The sequence below is a fragment of the Entelurus aequoreus genome, linkage group LG21, assembly GCF_033978785.1.
Source record: "Entelurus aequoreus isolate RoL-2023_Sb linkage group LG21, RoL_Eaeq_v1.1, whole genome shotgun sequence".
Lineage (NCBI taxonomy): Eukaryota > Metazoa > Chordata > Actinopteri > Syngnathiformes > Syngnathidae > Entelurus > Entelurus aequoreus.
In genome coordinates, this window is record NC_084751.1 from 32,414,347 (window position 1) to 32,428,900 (window position 14,554).

The 14,554-nt window shown below is 40.7% G+C and overlaps 1 protein-coding gene across 2 annotated transcripts; it reads left to right on the plus strand.

The window, feature by feature from the left end:
* The first annotated feature begins 804 nt into the window (after positions 1-804).
* LOC133638668 (uncharacterized) lies at positions 805-13,735 on the plus strand. Of its 2 annotated transcripts, none has more exons than XM_062031503.1 (2): positions 805-1,698; positions 8,211-13,735. In XM_062031503.1, exons 1-2 carry the CDS (start codon positions 1,102-1,104, stop codon positions 8,370-8,372), a joined length of 759 nt encoding a protein of 252 aa, XP_061887487.1. In that variant the 5' UTR covers positions 805-1,101; the 3' UTR covers positions 8,373-13,735. The 2 variants fall into 2 exon arrangements, with proteins under 2 accessions (XP_061887487.1, XP_061887488.1); XM_062031504.1 differs by having other exon boundaries at positions 8,225-13,735.
* Positions 13,736-14,554: the final 819 nt, after the last annotated feature.

Consider the following 14,554-nt stretch of genomic DNA (forward strand, 5'->3'; position numbering starts at 1 on the left):
ACCTACCTGCTACCCCTGTCTTTTTCTCGTTTCACCTCTTCTTTTCTCTTTTTTCTTCCCTGGGCACCTGACAGTTTTGGCCGTTCTGACATCTTGTGTTGATTTTTTGATGTGGTGACGTCCAAAAAGAGTCATGATACGGGAAGGGAGGGGGCGCACCGTGCGGGGGGAGGGGGAGGGGGGGCGTAATGTTGTAACAAATAATATTTCTATTAAATAGGCTTTACTTTGCATTTTAATTAACGTGGGATTATTTTTTGTATTTAGAAATAATAGTACCAACTTTTTTTTTCTTTTTTTTCTCCAACATTTGTGGCAATGGCGTGGCGCCCCCTGATGGACAGCGCCCTTAGCATTTGCCTATACGGCCTATGCCACGGGCCGGCCCTGCCTGGTTGTCCAAATTAGGCATAATAATGTGTTAATTCCACGACTGTATATATCGGCATCGGTTGATTTCGGTATCGGTTGACATCGGTATCGGTAATTAAGAGTTGGACAATATCGGAATATCGGATGTCGGCAAAAAGCCATTATCGGACATCCCTACAAATTTGTCATGAATATTGTCCAGGATGAAGCGACAGATGCCCTGCCATAGTGATCGAGTGCTTTCACAAGTCCAAAACAGGTGGTAAACAGTCTCTGGATGCATGTTACATAAAGTGCAGGTAACATCAAATACAAATTTAATTAAAACCTACACTTTAAGTATTAAGTGACGTAATCTTCTCGCATGCGTTTCCGATTCTTTAGCGCATGCGCAGACACATCGGGCAGCTCAATAAATCCTTTTTTTTAATGCCGCACGGAGGCGCTGTGAGTTATTGTTGTATTCGTTCCGGCGAAGAAGAAGCAGAACCCACAACAATAACACTGCTAGCAAGAAGAGAATGTGAGCAATTTCGCTCTTGAATCCAGTCATAAATCTTCATTCTAATACCGAACGACAGCTTCTGCTTATAAGTAACGTCACGGAAAGTAGTTTGCGGCGGCAACTTTTTCTGGTCGAGCTCCCATTTAGACTTTTAGCCGCTAGCTTAGCGTGTAGTCAGCGTACTTGTTGTTTGATGTCAGTGGCGTCACGCTGCGTGTGCAAACATGGAGAGTTTGTACAAGCGCAAAATGTTCGCTTCAATGCGCAAAACCAAGACCGACCTGTCGAAGAAGAGGGAGATCGGCTTGCCTGCGTCCATCCTGGACGACAGTGACGAAGGCTCCTTCTCCTCGTCCTCGTCCTCCAGGTCCCAGTCCGACTTCCACAGCTCCCCGGAGGACAGCGACCAGGACGAGTGGAAAAGGTCTGACTCCGGGGACACTTCCAGCGACCACAGCCGCTCCGTGACTCGCAAGAAGCGGTCCTTCCTGGGAGGACGGGACAGCTCGTCCTCATCCTCGTCCTCATCCTCATCGTCCAGCACTGGCAAAGATGATGATGATGATGATGATGATGATCGTGGTGGTGATGGGGGGAAGAAGAAGAAGGATGATGCAAGTCAAGTGAAGAAGATGGGGCCGCCACGGAAGAGGAGTCGGCTCCAGCGACAAGATGATTCGGACTCGGACGGCGCGGACGAGAAGCGGAAAAAAGAAGCGACCGAGAAGGCCAAGAGGAGACAAAGACACAACAAGCTGCTGGCGCTGTCCAAGAGGATGAAGGCCCGGGTTCCAAATCGGAGGTGGAACCGTGTCAAACAGGTAACACACTTGTTGAACATCGTCTTACGCACGCACATGGCGAAGCAGACCCTTTAAAGGCCTACTGAAACCCACTACTACGCAGTCTGATAGTTTATATATCAATGATGAAATCTTAACATTGCAACACATGCCAATACGGCCGGGTTAGATTAGTAAAGAGCAATTTTAAATTTCCCGCGAAATATCCTGCTGAAAACGTCTCGGTATGATGACGCCTGCGCGTGTTGTCACGGATTGTAGAGGACATTTTGGGACAGCATTGTGGCCAGCTATTAAGTCGTCTGTTTTCATCGCAAAATTCCACAGTATTCTGGACATCTGTGTTGGTGAATCTTTTGCAATTTGTTCAATGAACAATGGAGACAGCAAAGAAGAAAGCTGTAGGTGGGAAGCGGTGTATTTCGGCCGGCTGCAGCAACACAAACACGTAGCCGGTGTTTCATTGTTTACATTCCCGAAATATGACAGTCAACCTTTACCATTGGCTTGTGGAGAACTGGGACAACAGAGACTCTTACCAGGAGGACTTTGAGTTGGATGCGCAGACGCGGTACCGTGAGTACGTACGCAGCTGCGGCTTCCAAACATTTGATCGCTTGCCCATACGTGCGTGCCGCTATGTTCATGTCACATACGTAACTTCGGGGAAATATATGTGCTGTATGAACTTTGGGGAGGTGAACGGTGCTGTGGGATTGAGTGTGTTGTGCGGGTGTTTGATTTGTATTGGCAGGTTATATGGACAGGAGGGGGGAGGTGTTTGTTATGCGGGATTAATTTGTGGCATGCCCTCTAGTCCTTCACTCTCCCTTTCCTCATCCACGAATCTTTAATTCTCGCTCAAATTAATGGGGAAATCCTCACTTTCTCTGTCCGAATTGCTCTCGCTGCTGGTGGCCATGATTGTAAACAATGTGCAGATGTGAGGAGCTCCACAACCGGTGACGTCACGCACATATCGTCTGCTACTTCCGGTAGAGGCAAGGCTTTTTTATCAGCGACCAAAAGTTGCAAACTTTATCGTCGATGTTCTCTACTAAATCCTTTCAGCAAAAATATGGCAATATCGCGAAATGATCAAGTATGACACATAGAATGGACCTGCTATCCCCGTTTAAATAAGAAAATCACATTTCAGTAGGCCTTTAACGCAGGCCTGGGCAATTATTTTGACTCTGGGGGCCACATTTAGAGAAAAAAAATGTGTCTGGGGGCCGGTATATCTATTTTTAGGGACACTAATACAAAACCTCACAATAATGTCTGATTGAATGCTAAAAATGTTATGACAGACCGCCTTAAAAAACGTAATGGAATTTTACATTTTTCTATGAACGATAAAACACTGAATATTGACAAAATATGAACGTCACACCCCCTTTCGATCGACATATTTTACAATCAAGTGAAACGCAACAAAAATGCAACAAACAGTGAAATATGAACGCGAAGGGTACAAAATAAACCCACGTACAATCTGATATATCTGATATATCACTAAGCTTTAGAACTTTGTTGTGAAAATCTCCTTCCGCGTCTGTGGAAACGCTTCCCGCCCACACTGCTTGGTGCCTCGTCTGAGCTGCTGTGACGTAGACTACCATAGTAACTAATTAGATTACCATAGTAACTAATTAGATGACCATAGTAACTAATTAGATTACCATAGTAACTGGTATATCATCCATAAGCGCAGATTCCAACCATTGAAAGACTTAGTATAGTTGAAGACTTACAGTCATTAGAAAACATGCCTGCACATCATAATGGCAGCTACACTTTCCATCTTAAACTTCTAAAAAAATGATTTGAGAATGTCCGGCGGGCCAGATTGAAAAGCTTAACGGGCCGCATGTGGCCCCCCGGGTCTTAATTTGCCCAGGTCTGCTTTAACGGTTAAAGGGTCTGCTTTGATTGATTTATTGATTGATTGAGACTTTTATTAGTAGATTGCACAGTACAGTACATATTCCGTACAATTGACCACTAAATGGTAACACCCGAATAAGTTTTTCATCTTGTTTAAGTCGGGGTCCACGTTAATCAATTCATGGTACAAATATATACTATCAGCATAATACAGTCATCACACAAGTTAATCATCAGAGTATGTACATTGAATTATTTACATTATTTACAATCCGGGGGGTGGGATGTGGAGGGGGTTGGAGTGGGGGGTTAGGTTTGGTTGATATCAGCACTTCAGTCATCAACAATAATATAATCTGAGAAATGGACATTGAAACAGTGTAGGTCTGACTTGGTAGGCTATGTACAGCGAGCAGTGAACATAGTGAGCTCAGAAAGCATAAGAACAAGTATATACATTTGATTATTTACAATCCGGGGAGGTGGGATGTGGTGGGGAGAGGGTGTTAGTCTAGGGTTGTAGTTGCCTGGAGGTGTTCTTTTAGTGCGGTTTTGAAGGAGGATAGAGATGCACTATCTTTTACACTTGTTGGGAGTGCATTCCATATTGATGTGGCATAGAAGGAGAATGACCTTTGTTAGATAGGAATCTGGGTTTAACGTGGTTAGTGGAGCTCTCCCTGGTGTTGTGGTTATGGCGGTCATTTACGTTATGGAAGTAGTTTGACATGTACTTCGGTACCAGGGAGGTGTAGCAAATTTTATAGACTAGGCTCAGTGCAAGTTCTTTTACTCTGTCCTCCACCCTGAGCCAGCCCACTTTGGAGAAGTGGGTAGGAGTGAGGTGTGATCTGGGGTGGAGGTCTAGAAGTAACCTGACTAGCTTGTTCTGGGATGTTTGGAGTCTAGATTTGAGGGTTTTGGAGGTGATGGGGTACCAAGAGGTGCATGCGTAATCGAAAAAGGGTTGAATGAGAGTTCCCGCTAGAATCTTCATGGGGCTTTTGTTGACCAGAGAGGAGAAGGTAGATGTCTTCCACGTCCTCGACGGACAGCACTTAGAGGCACATGATTCACTATTTCACCCAGGAGTCTCTCACGTACCCCGCAGCAATGGTTCCGTCAGGGCAGCCAGGCTCCCTAGAACCTCTTTTCCTCGTCGAAAAGGTTTTGTCAATTGAGTCGAGAGTCCAGCTAATCAATTCCATGTCTGGTGTTTAGATTTGGAGGACAGCGCAGAGAAAGATGCTCCAAAAAGTGTAGACGAGACAAGACAAAGAGAGAAAGCAGGGAGAAGACAGGAGGGGAAAAGAAATGCGACCGCCCTCACCAAGAACCAAGGCAGAAAGATGTAACGGTATTAAGGACATGGCACAATATTATTGTGGAATATGTAAAAAAAAAAAAAAGATTTAAAAAGTGGCAGGAATGTTTAGGATAAACACACTTAGCGTAATTGAACACAAACATAAAGCTAAAATGTTCTACTCATTTATTACTGTAAACATACATTTTTAAGTGCAAAGAATTGTGCAGAGTTTCAAGCAAATATTTAAAAAAATTAAGTGACAATGTAAATATCCAGTACAACAAGTGTAAAATAATAATGTTCACCTTAGTGTCTTTCAACTTTTACTTTATGAGAAGCCGTGTCCTCCGCAGTGGACATGTTTATATCTGTCTGGAAAATGCTGTTTCTCAGAAAAGTTAACTAACTATCCATCTATCCCTTTTCTACCGCTTGTCCCTTTAACTGTTAATAATGTAAATACCTCACAAACTGATACTTACCTTCGCTGGCTTCAAATGCATATTCTGGATGACATTTTGTGAGGTCTGGACGTGTCTAGAATGTACACGGTTTCCCGCGAGAGTTCACATAGGCTCCAGCAACCCTGTGACATCGAGAGAGACAAGAGGTAGAAATGAATGATGGATTGAGGTGAAGTTTTTCAGTTTCCTCATATTTCTCACATTGAACATTTTATTTTGGTGATTACCTCTGTGCAGTGCGATGTGACAGGCTGGCTCTGTGTCGCCTCGGAAACGCTCAAGACGAAAGTGGCACGCATTGCTTTGCAGATTGTAGACTTTCTTACCTCCGCCAAAGAGGTTGTGTTTTCGCCAGGGTTTGTTTTGTCTATTTGCTAGCAACATAACTCAAATAGTTATGGATAGATTTTAATGACATTTTTCAGGAAATATAAAAAAAAAATTCCCCTCATCTTCTATGAACACACGTCACAAAAATAATCACCAAGTTTTTATTTGATACCTTTCAGGTGTCACGGTATTATTGTAAAGACCTTGAAACCGGAATACCGTGGAACAATTTTAGAAGATTAAAATAAACATTAAAAGGCATTAAACGCATTAAGTTTTTGTTGTTGCACTCAAAGAACAATTTACAAATGTATACATTACATACAGCCTGCCATAATTTAGGATTAGGTTAAAATAGAATAAAAAGCTTTACTGACATTGTATTAAATGCCTCATGATTTATAGTGGCCACTCTTGGTCTGTGCTTTAAGACAAATAAAATAATTAGCAAATACTAAAAACAATACTATGGCTGAAACTACACAGATAAGACATGTAGCAGGTAAAACACACATTGTTAAAGATAAAACACAAATTGTACCAATTTGTTACAAAATTCAGTCATTTAACTTGTGCTGCTAGCCTAATGCTAACATACAATGGACAATCTCATTGACAGGCTAACAAGATTAGCATTTACTCTTTAACAAAGGTTTAACAAATTCGATTCTGAGGGACAGATTTGACATAAAACAGAAAATGCATTTCTACTCACCGAAATACAGTCACCAAACTGTGGAAACAAATATTGACGGCTAACGTACTACTAGTCTAGTTCGCTATTCTGCACTCTGTCGGCTAACTACGGATGCCTGTTCTCAAATGCAAAATCTAAAAAAAAAAAAATGAATATACATTTTTTACTTGTGGCGGCCACAAGTAAATGAATGTATGGGAAACACTGATAAGCAGTCAGATATTTTATGGGGCAATCCAACTGTTGATGATAAGTGGCCGTTATTCACCACTGAAAAGGAGAGAAAAAGAAGGTCAATACGATTATTTTAGGTACAGTAAGTATACAATGACAGTAATGGATTTGGGACGGCACTACACTGTCAGCATTATCACAGTCAGAAACTTAGTACACAGTATACTAGTGTTGTACCGGTACCAAAATGTATATTGATACTTTTCAAAATAAAGGGAACTACTAAAATATTTCTATTTTGGCTTTATTTTAACAGAAAAGCTTACAATACAATAAACATATGTTTCCTATTGCACTCAAAGAAACATTTGACAATGTTAAAATATAAATTACAGGGCATTAAACACATTGTGTTTTTCTTGTTGAACCCAAAGAGCAATTTACAATTTTCCATAATCAAGAATTAGATTAGAATATAATAAAAAAGCTTTATTAACATACTATTAAATTATTTTTGATTTATGGTTGCCAATCCTGGTCTGTGTTTTAAGAAAAATACAATTATTAGTAAATACTAAAAACAAAACTATGGATAAATGTACACAGATAAGCCATGTAGCAGGTAAAACACACATTTGTTAAAGATCAAACACAAATTGTAGCAATTTGTTACCAAATTCAGTCATTTTACTTGCACTGGTTGACGTTAGATGGGCGGTCTTAACTTCGCTAATATTTGGCATCAATCCAAGCAGCTGTGTGCGCGTCTGCATATCACATTTGCACAGCAGAGGAGCTGGTTAACTTATGAGAGTAGCGCACGTGTGTTTGTGAGAATGGCAACGTGTTGTCTGAATGACGTCAGTGAGTGCGTGGGCGAGTAAAGAGAGGTAGAGGTAGCACATGCACTGCGCAGTAGAAAAATAACGGGTCCGGTTGTGTCCTGCAAAACTAATAATAAAGCAACCGGAATGTTACAAATCGGCGGCCTCGAATACTGACAGGAAAGCGGAGCTTAGCAGACCCATTGTAAAGTGAAGGGTTACCCCCGACCAAAACATCGACCCCAAAGGGAACGTCTGCCCTGCGCTCCTTGACGACAGTCTGCACCGGAGCCAAACAGCAGGACAGGTGTAACAACTACATTATTACCTGTCACTCTTTAAACTCCTTGGGCAGATCTGAATGTTCATTATTTAAATGTTTACCTAAGTTCGAAGCAAAGGTGGTAATACCAATCGCCACGTTTGGCGAGGCGTGTTTTAAAGCAACACTTGAAGCGCGGCGCTTCCTTGTTTAAAGCGCCACCTTCTACCGTTGTTTTTGAAGCCCAAATATCTCCATATTGCGCTTCACGCACCCTCTTTGTTAACCAGTAGAAATTGTGTTTTTTGCCATTCTTCCACTCAAAGGTGTTATTGCTTGTGTGTGCGTTTTGACACAATCAACATCATGCGCCTTGGGTCTGTAGTCACCGCCGCACAGCGGCATTAGGATGAAAGAATGGTACCGGTATTTTCAAAGGCAGTATAGTACCGATTTCAATCAATTAGTATCACAGTACTTTATTAGTACCGGTATACCGTCCAACCCTACAGTGTATACAGTATTACGTATTGAAGTGTACTGACCCAAGCATTCCATTTGAGACCCAGCACTGTCACAGTCTTGTACTTTCAGGATGAGGATTCCAAAGATGATGAAGATGAAGCTGATGGAGATAAAGATGGAGGAAATGACGGCAAGGCTGAAGCATCATGTGCGGATGCAGGAGAAAAGAAAGAAGATGAGGACAAAGATAAAGCAGTCGAGGAGGTGTAAGTCGTGAGCAATGGAGTATTTACGTTAAGACACAAGTCTACTGCGATGACTCATTAGCATCATGAAGGACAAGCTTGCATACAAGGAATCAATATTAATTAATAATAATAGGGCAATGCAGCTGCTTGTGAGGAAAAGTGGAGCTACTAGGTCTTCACTTTTTTGTGATTCGGAATAATCCAACTTGTTTTGGGTGAAGAAATTTTGTTTTTCTTCTGTGTTCAGACTTGGCAGAAGACACCTTGCAGTATGAGGGAGCGAGTATGCAAATGTCAATGGATATACAATCTAAAAACACAGGAAGCTCCATTTTAACAGTAGCCCGCAGTGTGAAACACATGTTGTACAAATGTGCTTTTTATTCATAGAAACACACAAAATACTGCTTCTTTTCAAGCAGGGGTCTCAAACTCAATTTACCTGGCATGTCAAGTATTCGCTTCATAATCATATTTTAACCAAGTTATGACAGACATATTAACTTGTTTAGCAGCTATAGTGATCCTTAGCTATGGAAGGACTCAATTCATTGTAAATACAAAATGTATGCATTAGAAAACAAAACAAAAGGAAAGTTATATTTTGACACTGATGGGTTATTCAGAAGATTTTCAGAGACACTTCAGCTTGCTTAAAGGAATAACTAGCTAACAAACACACTCTGTAGGGCAGAGGCCTTCAACAGGGGTCCGCAGAGATACTGCAGGGGGTGTTGTGAAATTTTTCGGTTGATTGAACATTTTTTATATATTCTTTTATATTCCCACTCACGATTTTTCCACAAATGTAAATGTCTTTAATTACAAAAACACATTGATCCAACACAGTGCTGTGTCGTTTATAAATGGCAGTGACATGACGATTATACTCACTGTACCTTGTAAGTTTGAAATAAAAACATTAATTAATAATAATATTATTATATTCATGCCAGCCGGGCTGCCTACATCCATTTGGGGGAAAACATTGAAGACCCCTGCTTAGGGCAACGACTATCACTATTGGAGGATGATATGTTTAAACTCTAAACATGTACTTTTTGCAACTATTTACATAAACATGCCGCAAAGCTGGGTCAGAAATGATGCCAGTGTTCTGTCAAAATGAGCTGCCTGGTCAAAAAAAGCTACCATTTACTATTTCCGATGTAAACAAAATGTAGGCTACCATTATTTGCTTCATTGTGAACTTCCTTACACTTTAAGTGTCTACATGCTTACTGGTCAGAAGACACAATTAAAGGAGCCATATGTAGGAATCTGGCCAGAAATGGTACTGCAATCACGGTCAAAATTCTGTAGTCCCCCTCAAACCGCCTCCCTGACTGAGGTTGCCAGATACCCAGCCAAATCCAGCTCGATCAACTGGGCTACTCCAAGGAACTTCCAGCTTCCACTGCCTCTTACTAGGGGTTGAGGTGCTGGGACCATAATAGCTGAATAGAAACGTGTTTTGTCAATAACAAATCTCTAACCAACACATTTTATGCAGAAATTAGGCTTTTTTCAAGAAGACGTACGTCATGCCTGTGTACAATATCACAACAAATCGCAATCATATGGTTATTGTCAGTACTATCAGAAAACAAAGACTCAAACGAACTACAAGCAATGGTGAAAATAAGTACAGCATGCTTAGCAGCCTAATGTACGCCCAAAACTAAAGAGGAGACATTTTACCAAGGTATGCCTATAGGCTACTGTTTCAAACGTTTCAAATTGCCATACAACTTGGTACATGTAGTCCACAATATGCAAACGCGAATGAGGAATTATTTTATCATGTAATTTGGCTGTCTCCATACGTTTCACATTGCCACGACAGCCGCGCTAATGTCGGAACCCATTTCCTCAGCGTATCAGCATATTGAGAACAAAATAGGCCCTGACACTACCCATATCCACGTAGGTTTTATTTGTCGAAAATATATTTTGCCCTGTCAGTTCAATTACACATCGACATACAGGCTAATGGGCCTACATGTCGATGTGTACGCTCCCATTGACCGGGCTAGCATGCTAAGCATTCGTTGCACGAACATACTAGCTTTGTTAGTCAAGTTCATACACTGTATTGGACAATATAGTTTACATACGAAATGTCCGTTTCCATTTATTACAAGTAATAAGAAAACGTAATTGCCTTACTTACCTATCGAGGAGGAAATTAGCAAGTTTGGCGTCAGATGAATAACGCCTTCAATCGTCTCCATCTTTCAAACCCATCCCTGATACAAATCCTCGTTTTGTTCCTGGCTTTGTCATGAATAAGTTGAGAATCGTAACGACGCCTTTTAGATTTACTAAGGTCTGACATGTTTAGTAACTTTACCAGTGGCGGTAGCTATACTAAGATGGCGGTGCGTAACTGGCAACGTGGATGTGACACATTAATGGACTTTCTAATTGGTTTAAATGGTGGTGGGAGGGGCATCGAAATGAAAAAGATAACAAGATTTCGGGGCTGTAAATCTAATTTTGAAATGAGCATATCCCGGCTGAACTACTGTTATCAGTTATAGAGGTGTTTGAAAAGAACATGATTTATTAATGCCATTTGATATATCAGGGCCATTTAGTGATGACTTGACATGAAATTCTTACATATGTCTCCATTAAAGAAATATAATTCAAAATAATGACTTAATTTTAGGGCGAGTGACACAGTTTACACAAGGTAAGTCTACACAAAGTAGTTCATTTTGATTGATACTTTGCTCGAGGAAAACTTTAGCATTGATGCGCTGTTTTAATGGGTAGCGCATGTTGACAGAACACTGGCTCCCAGCATGTTTTGCGGCACTTGTTTTGAGAAAATTTGCCAAAGTTAGGTGTTAAGAGTTGATATATTTTGTTTGTAGTAGTTGCCCTATGTATTTGTTGTGTTGCCATTTTTGTGTTTGGACCGGAATTTTGTTTTCTGTCCACAATTTTGTTTTATTCGCAACTGCCCAGTGTGCGCGGGCTGCATTTACACTAAAATATGATGTGACGTACAGCAAGGGGCTGTGAGTTTGAGACCCCTGATGTAAAGTTCCTATCCTACATGTGTACAGTTTCAGACCTATGTATATGTTTCTAAAGTGGTTCCGATGATGTGGAAGTGTCATCTGATGAGATTGGTGTGGTTTTAAAACGATCCCTGCTTTCATTTTTATCAAACTCCTAAATCTTGTGAACGGTCGAGTACGAGAACTTCACGAGATTTCCACGAAATGGTTTGAATTCCTCTCGTCACAACTTTAGGTGACTTTTCATGTATGACATCTTGCCCGGTTTCCAGTTGATAGAGTGTAAGAATTGTGCATCTACAGTGGATCTGGGTTAGTTTTTGCCTCATCCCTCACGTAAAGCGTGAGTGAAGAATGTGTGAAGAATGCACCACCGACCTGATCTGGCCTGATATGTCCGAAAGAAAAAGAGATGATACAGTATTATCTGCTCAAAGATGCTATCTGATGCTACCGTGAATCCGAGTAAGGCAGCCACAGGAATATGTTTAGTTTTCCGGGGATCTGAAGACCTACCTCACGATCACTCCTTCTCTGTTTGGTGAACACATTTTGACAGATTGTCCAATATTTATCCACTCATACCAAATTGTTCTTTACTGTTTGAGGAAGCATGGCTCTATGCCAGTGTTTTTCAACCACTGTGCCGCGGCACACTAGTGTACTGTGAGATATTGTCTGGTGTGCCGTGGGAGATTATGTAATTTCACCTAACTGGGTTAAAAATATTTTTGGCAAACCAGTAATTATAATCCGCAAATGTGCCGTTGTTGAGTGTCTGTACTGTCGAGAGATCGGCAGAGTAACCATGTAATACTCTTCCATATCAGTAGGTGGCAGCAGGTAGCTAATTGCTTTGTAGATGTCGGGAACATGGTTTGTCGTGATCACAATATGCAGACAACAGCGTTAGGCAGTGTGCAGGTGAGAAGGGATCTAATGCTTAAACCAAAAATGAACAAAAGACGAGTGACGCTAAGAAAAGGCATTGAAGCTTAGGGATGGCTATGCAGAACGAAACTTAAACTGAACTGGCTGCAAAGTAAACAAAAACAGAATGCTGGACGACAGCAAAAACTTACATCGTGTGGAGCAGACGTCCACAAAGTACATCCATACATGACATGACAATTAACAACAAAATGGGAGCGCAAGACAAGAACTAAAACACTACACACAGGAGAACACCAACAACTCAAAATAAGTTACAGCGTGATGTGACAGGTCGTGACTGTACACCTACTTTGAGACAAGAGCTATAGTGATGCATGGTTGGTTATGGTTTAAAGTCATATCCAACAATTGCAAGAACGACTTTTTACTGTCAATGACGGCTGCTGAGATAATTTTTTTAATGTTTTATGCTGATGGTGTGCCTCCGGATTTTTTCAATAAAAAAAATGTGCCTTGGCTCAGAAAAGGTTGAAAAACACTGCTCTATGCAGCCCTTAACCAATCGCAACAGAACAGGTGTGGTCAGTGGCGGGGCTGCAGAATCCATGAGTTTTGGCCAAGAGAAGAATGCAGATTTTTTTTGCAATTAAATGAGTTTTTTTTTTTTTCCACTGTCCTTTTAAAAGCTCCTGAAATGAAATTGATTTGTTTTGAAAGCCTGGTTTTATGCCAATATGATGGCCAAAGTTTTATTATTTTCATTATAAATTCATAACCTGCATAAGAAAATGACTTCAGCACAGCTTCAGACGATCGACACCATCAGCTGAGTTTAGGAACAACGTGAATTGAGTGATCATGCATTGCTGTCAGTGCTAACATGATATATTTTATGTTATGTTCTACTACCAACACATTTGTCTGTCTGTTATCTAGTTAAAAGACACAATTTGTCGCCTATAGTGGGTCATATTTTGTTTGCTGTTATAACAATCTTAACGAAATGTCTTTCAAATATCTTATTTGACAACACATTCTTATGAATGAACTAAAAGATTGTAATTGATGATGAGCATGAATGAGGCTTTTGATGGAATTATCTTTTTATGACTTGACTTGAGTGTCAGACACATCAATGAGGCCGCTTGTAAAATACATGTAAATGTTTCCAAAACAACCTTTTTACTATGTAAGAAGTTATGTGTGTGAATGTAACACACCGGTCATTTGAAATGTGCTTTTTTTTACCTTCATGACTGCATTTCAGTGACGATGTGCTTACATAGTAAAAACAATAATTTTGTGTATATTTGCAGCTCCATAGAAGATTGGCATATACTCACTGTCAACTGCAGCAGCTTAAAACAATCATGTTTGAGGCCTTGAGTGTTTTATTCAACCTGTCAGCAACAATGTCGTGTGTTTGTTGACAAGCAGCAAGCTTCCTGATTAATAAAGATTTTGTTCTACCCAAAAACATTTTCCAGTGGATATTCTCAAACAAACACATTATTTCAATCAAATCAAATACAATTAAACCGCATTAGTAAACTCCATCCATCCATTTTCTACCGCTTGTCCCTTTTGGGGTCGCGGGGGGTGCTGGAGCCTATCTCAGCTGCATTCGGGCGGAAGGCGGGGTACACCCTGGACAAGTCGCCATCTCATCACAGGGCCAACACAGATAGACAGACAACATTCACACACTAGGGCCAATTTAGTGTAGCCAATCAACCTATCCCCAGGTGTATGTTTTTGGCGGTGGGAGGAAGCCGGAGTACCCGGAGGGAACCCACGCAATCACGGGGAGAACATGCAAACTCCAAACAGAAAGATCCCGAGCCCGGGATTGAACCCAGGACTACTCAGGACATACGTATTGTGAGGCACATGCACTAAACCATGGGCCACCGTGCCACCCTGCATTAGTAAACTAAATATATATAAAAATAAAATACAATCACTACTATAAATAGAGATGCAGGCCGATATTATCGGCATAATATCGGCCTGCCGATATTATCGACCGATAAATGCTTTAAAATATTATATCGGAAATTATCTGTATCGGTTTTTTTTTTTATCGGTATCGTTTTTTATTTTTTTTATTTTTTATTTTTTATTAAATCAACATAAAAACACAAGATACACTTACAATTAGTGCACCAACCCAAAAAAACCTCCCTTCCCCATTTACACTCATTCACACAAAAGGGTTGTTTCTTTCTGTTATTAATATTCTGGTTCCTACATTATATATCAATATATATCAATACAGTCTGCAA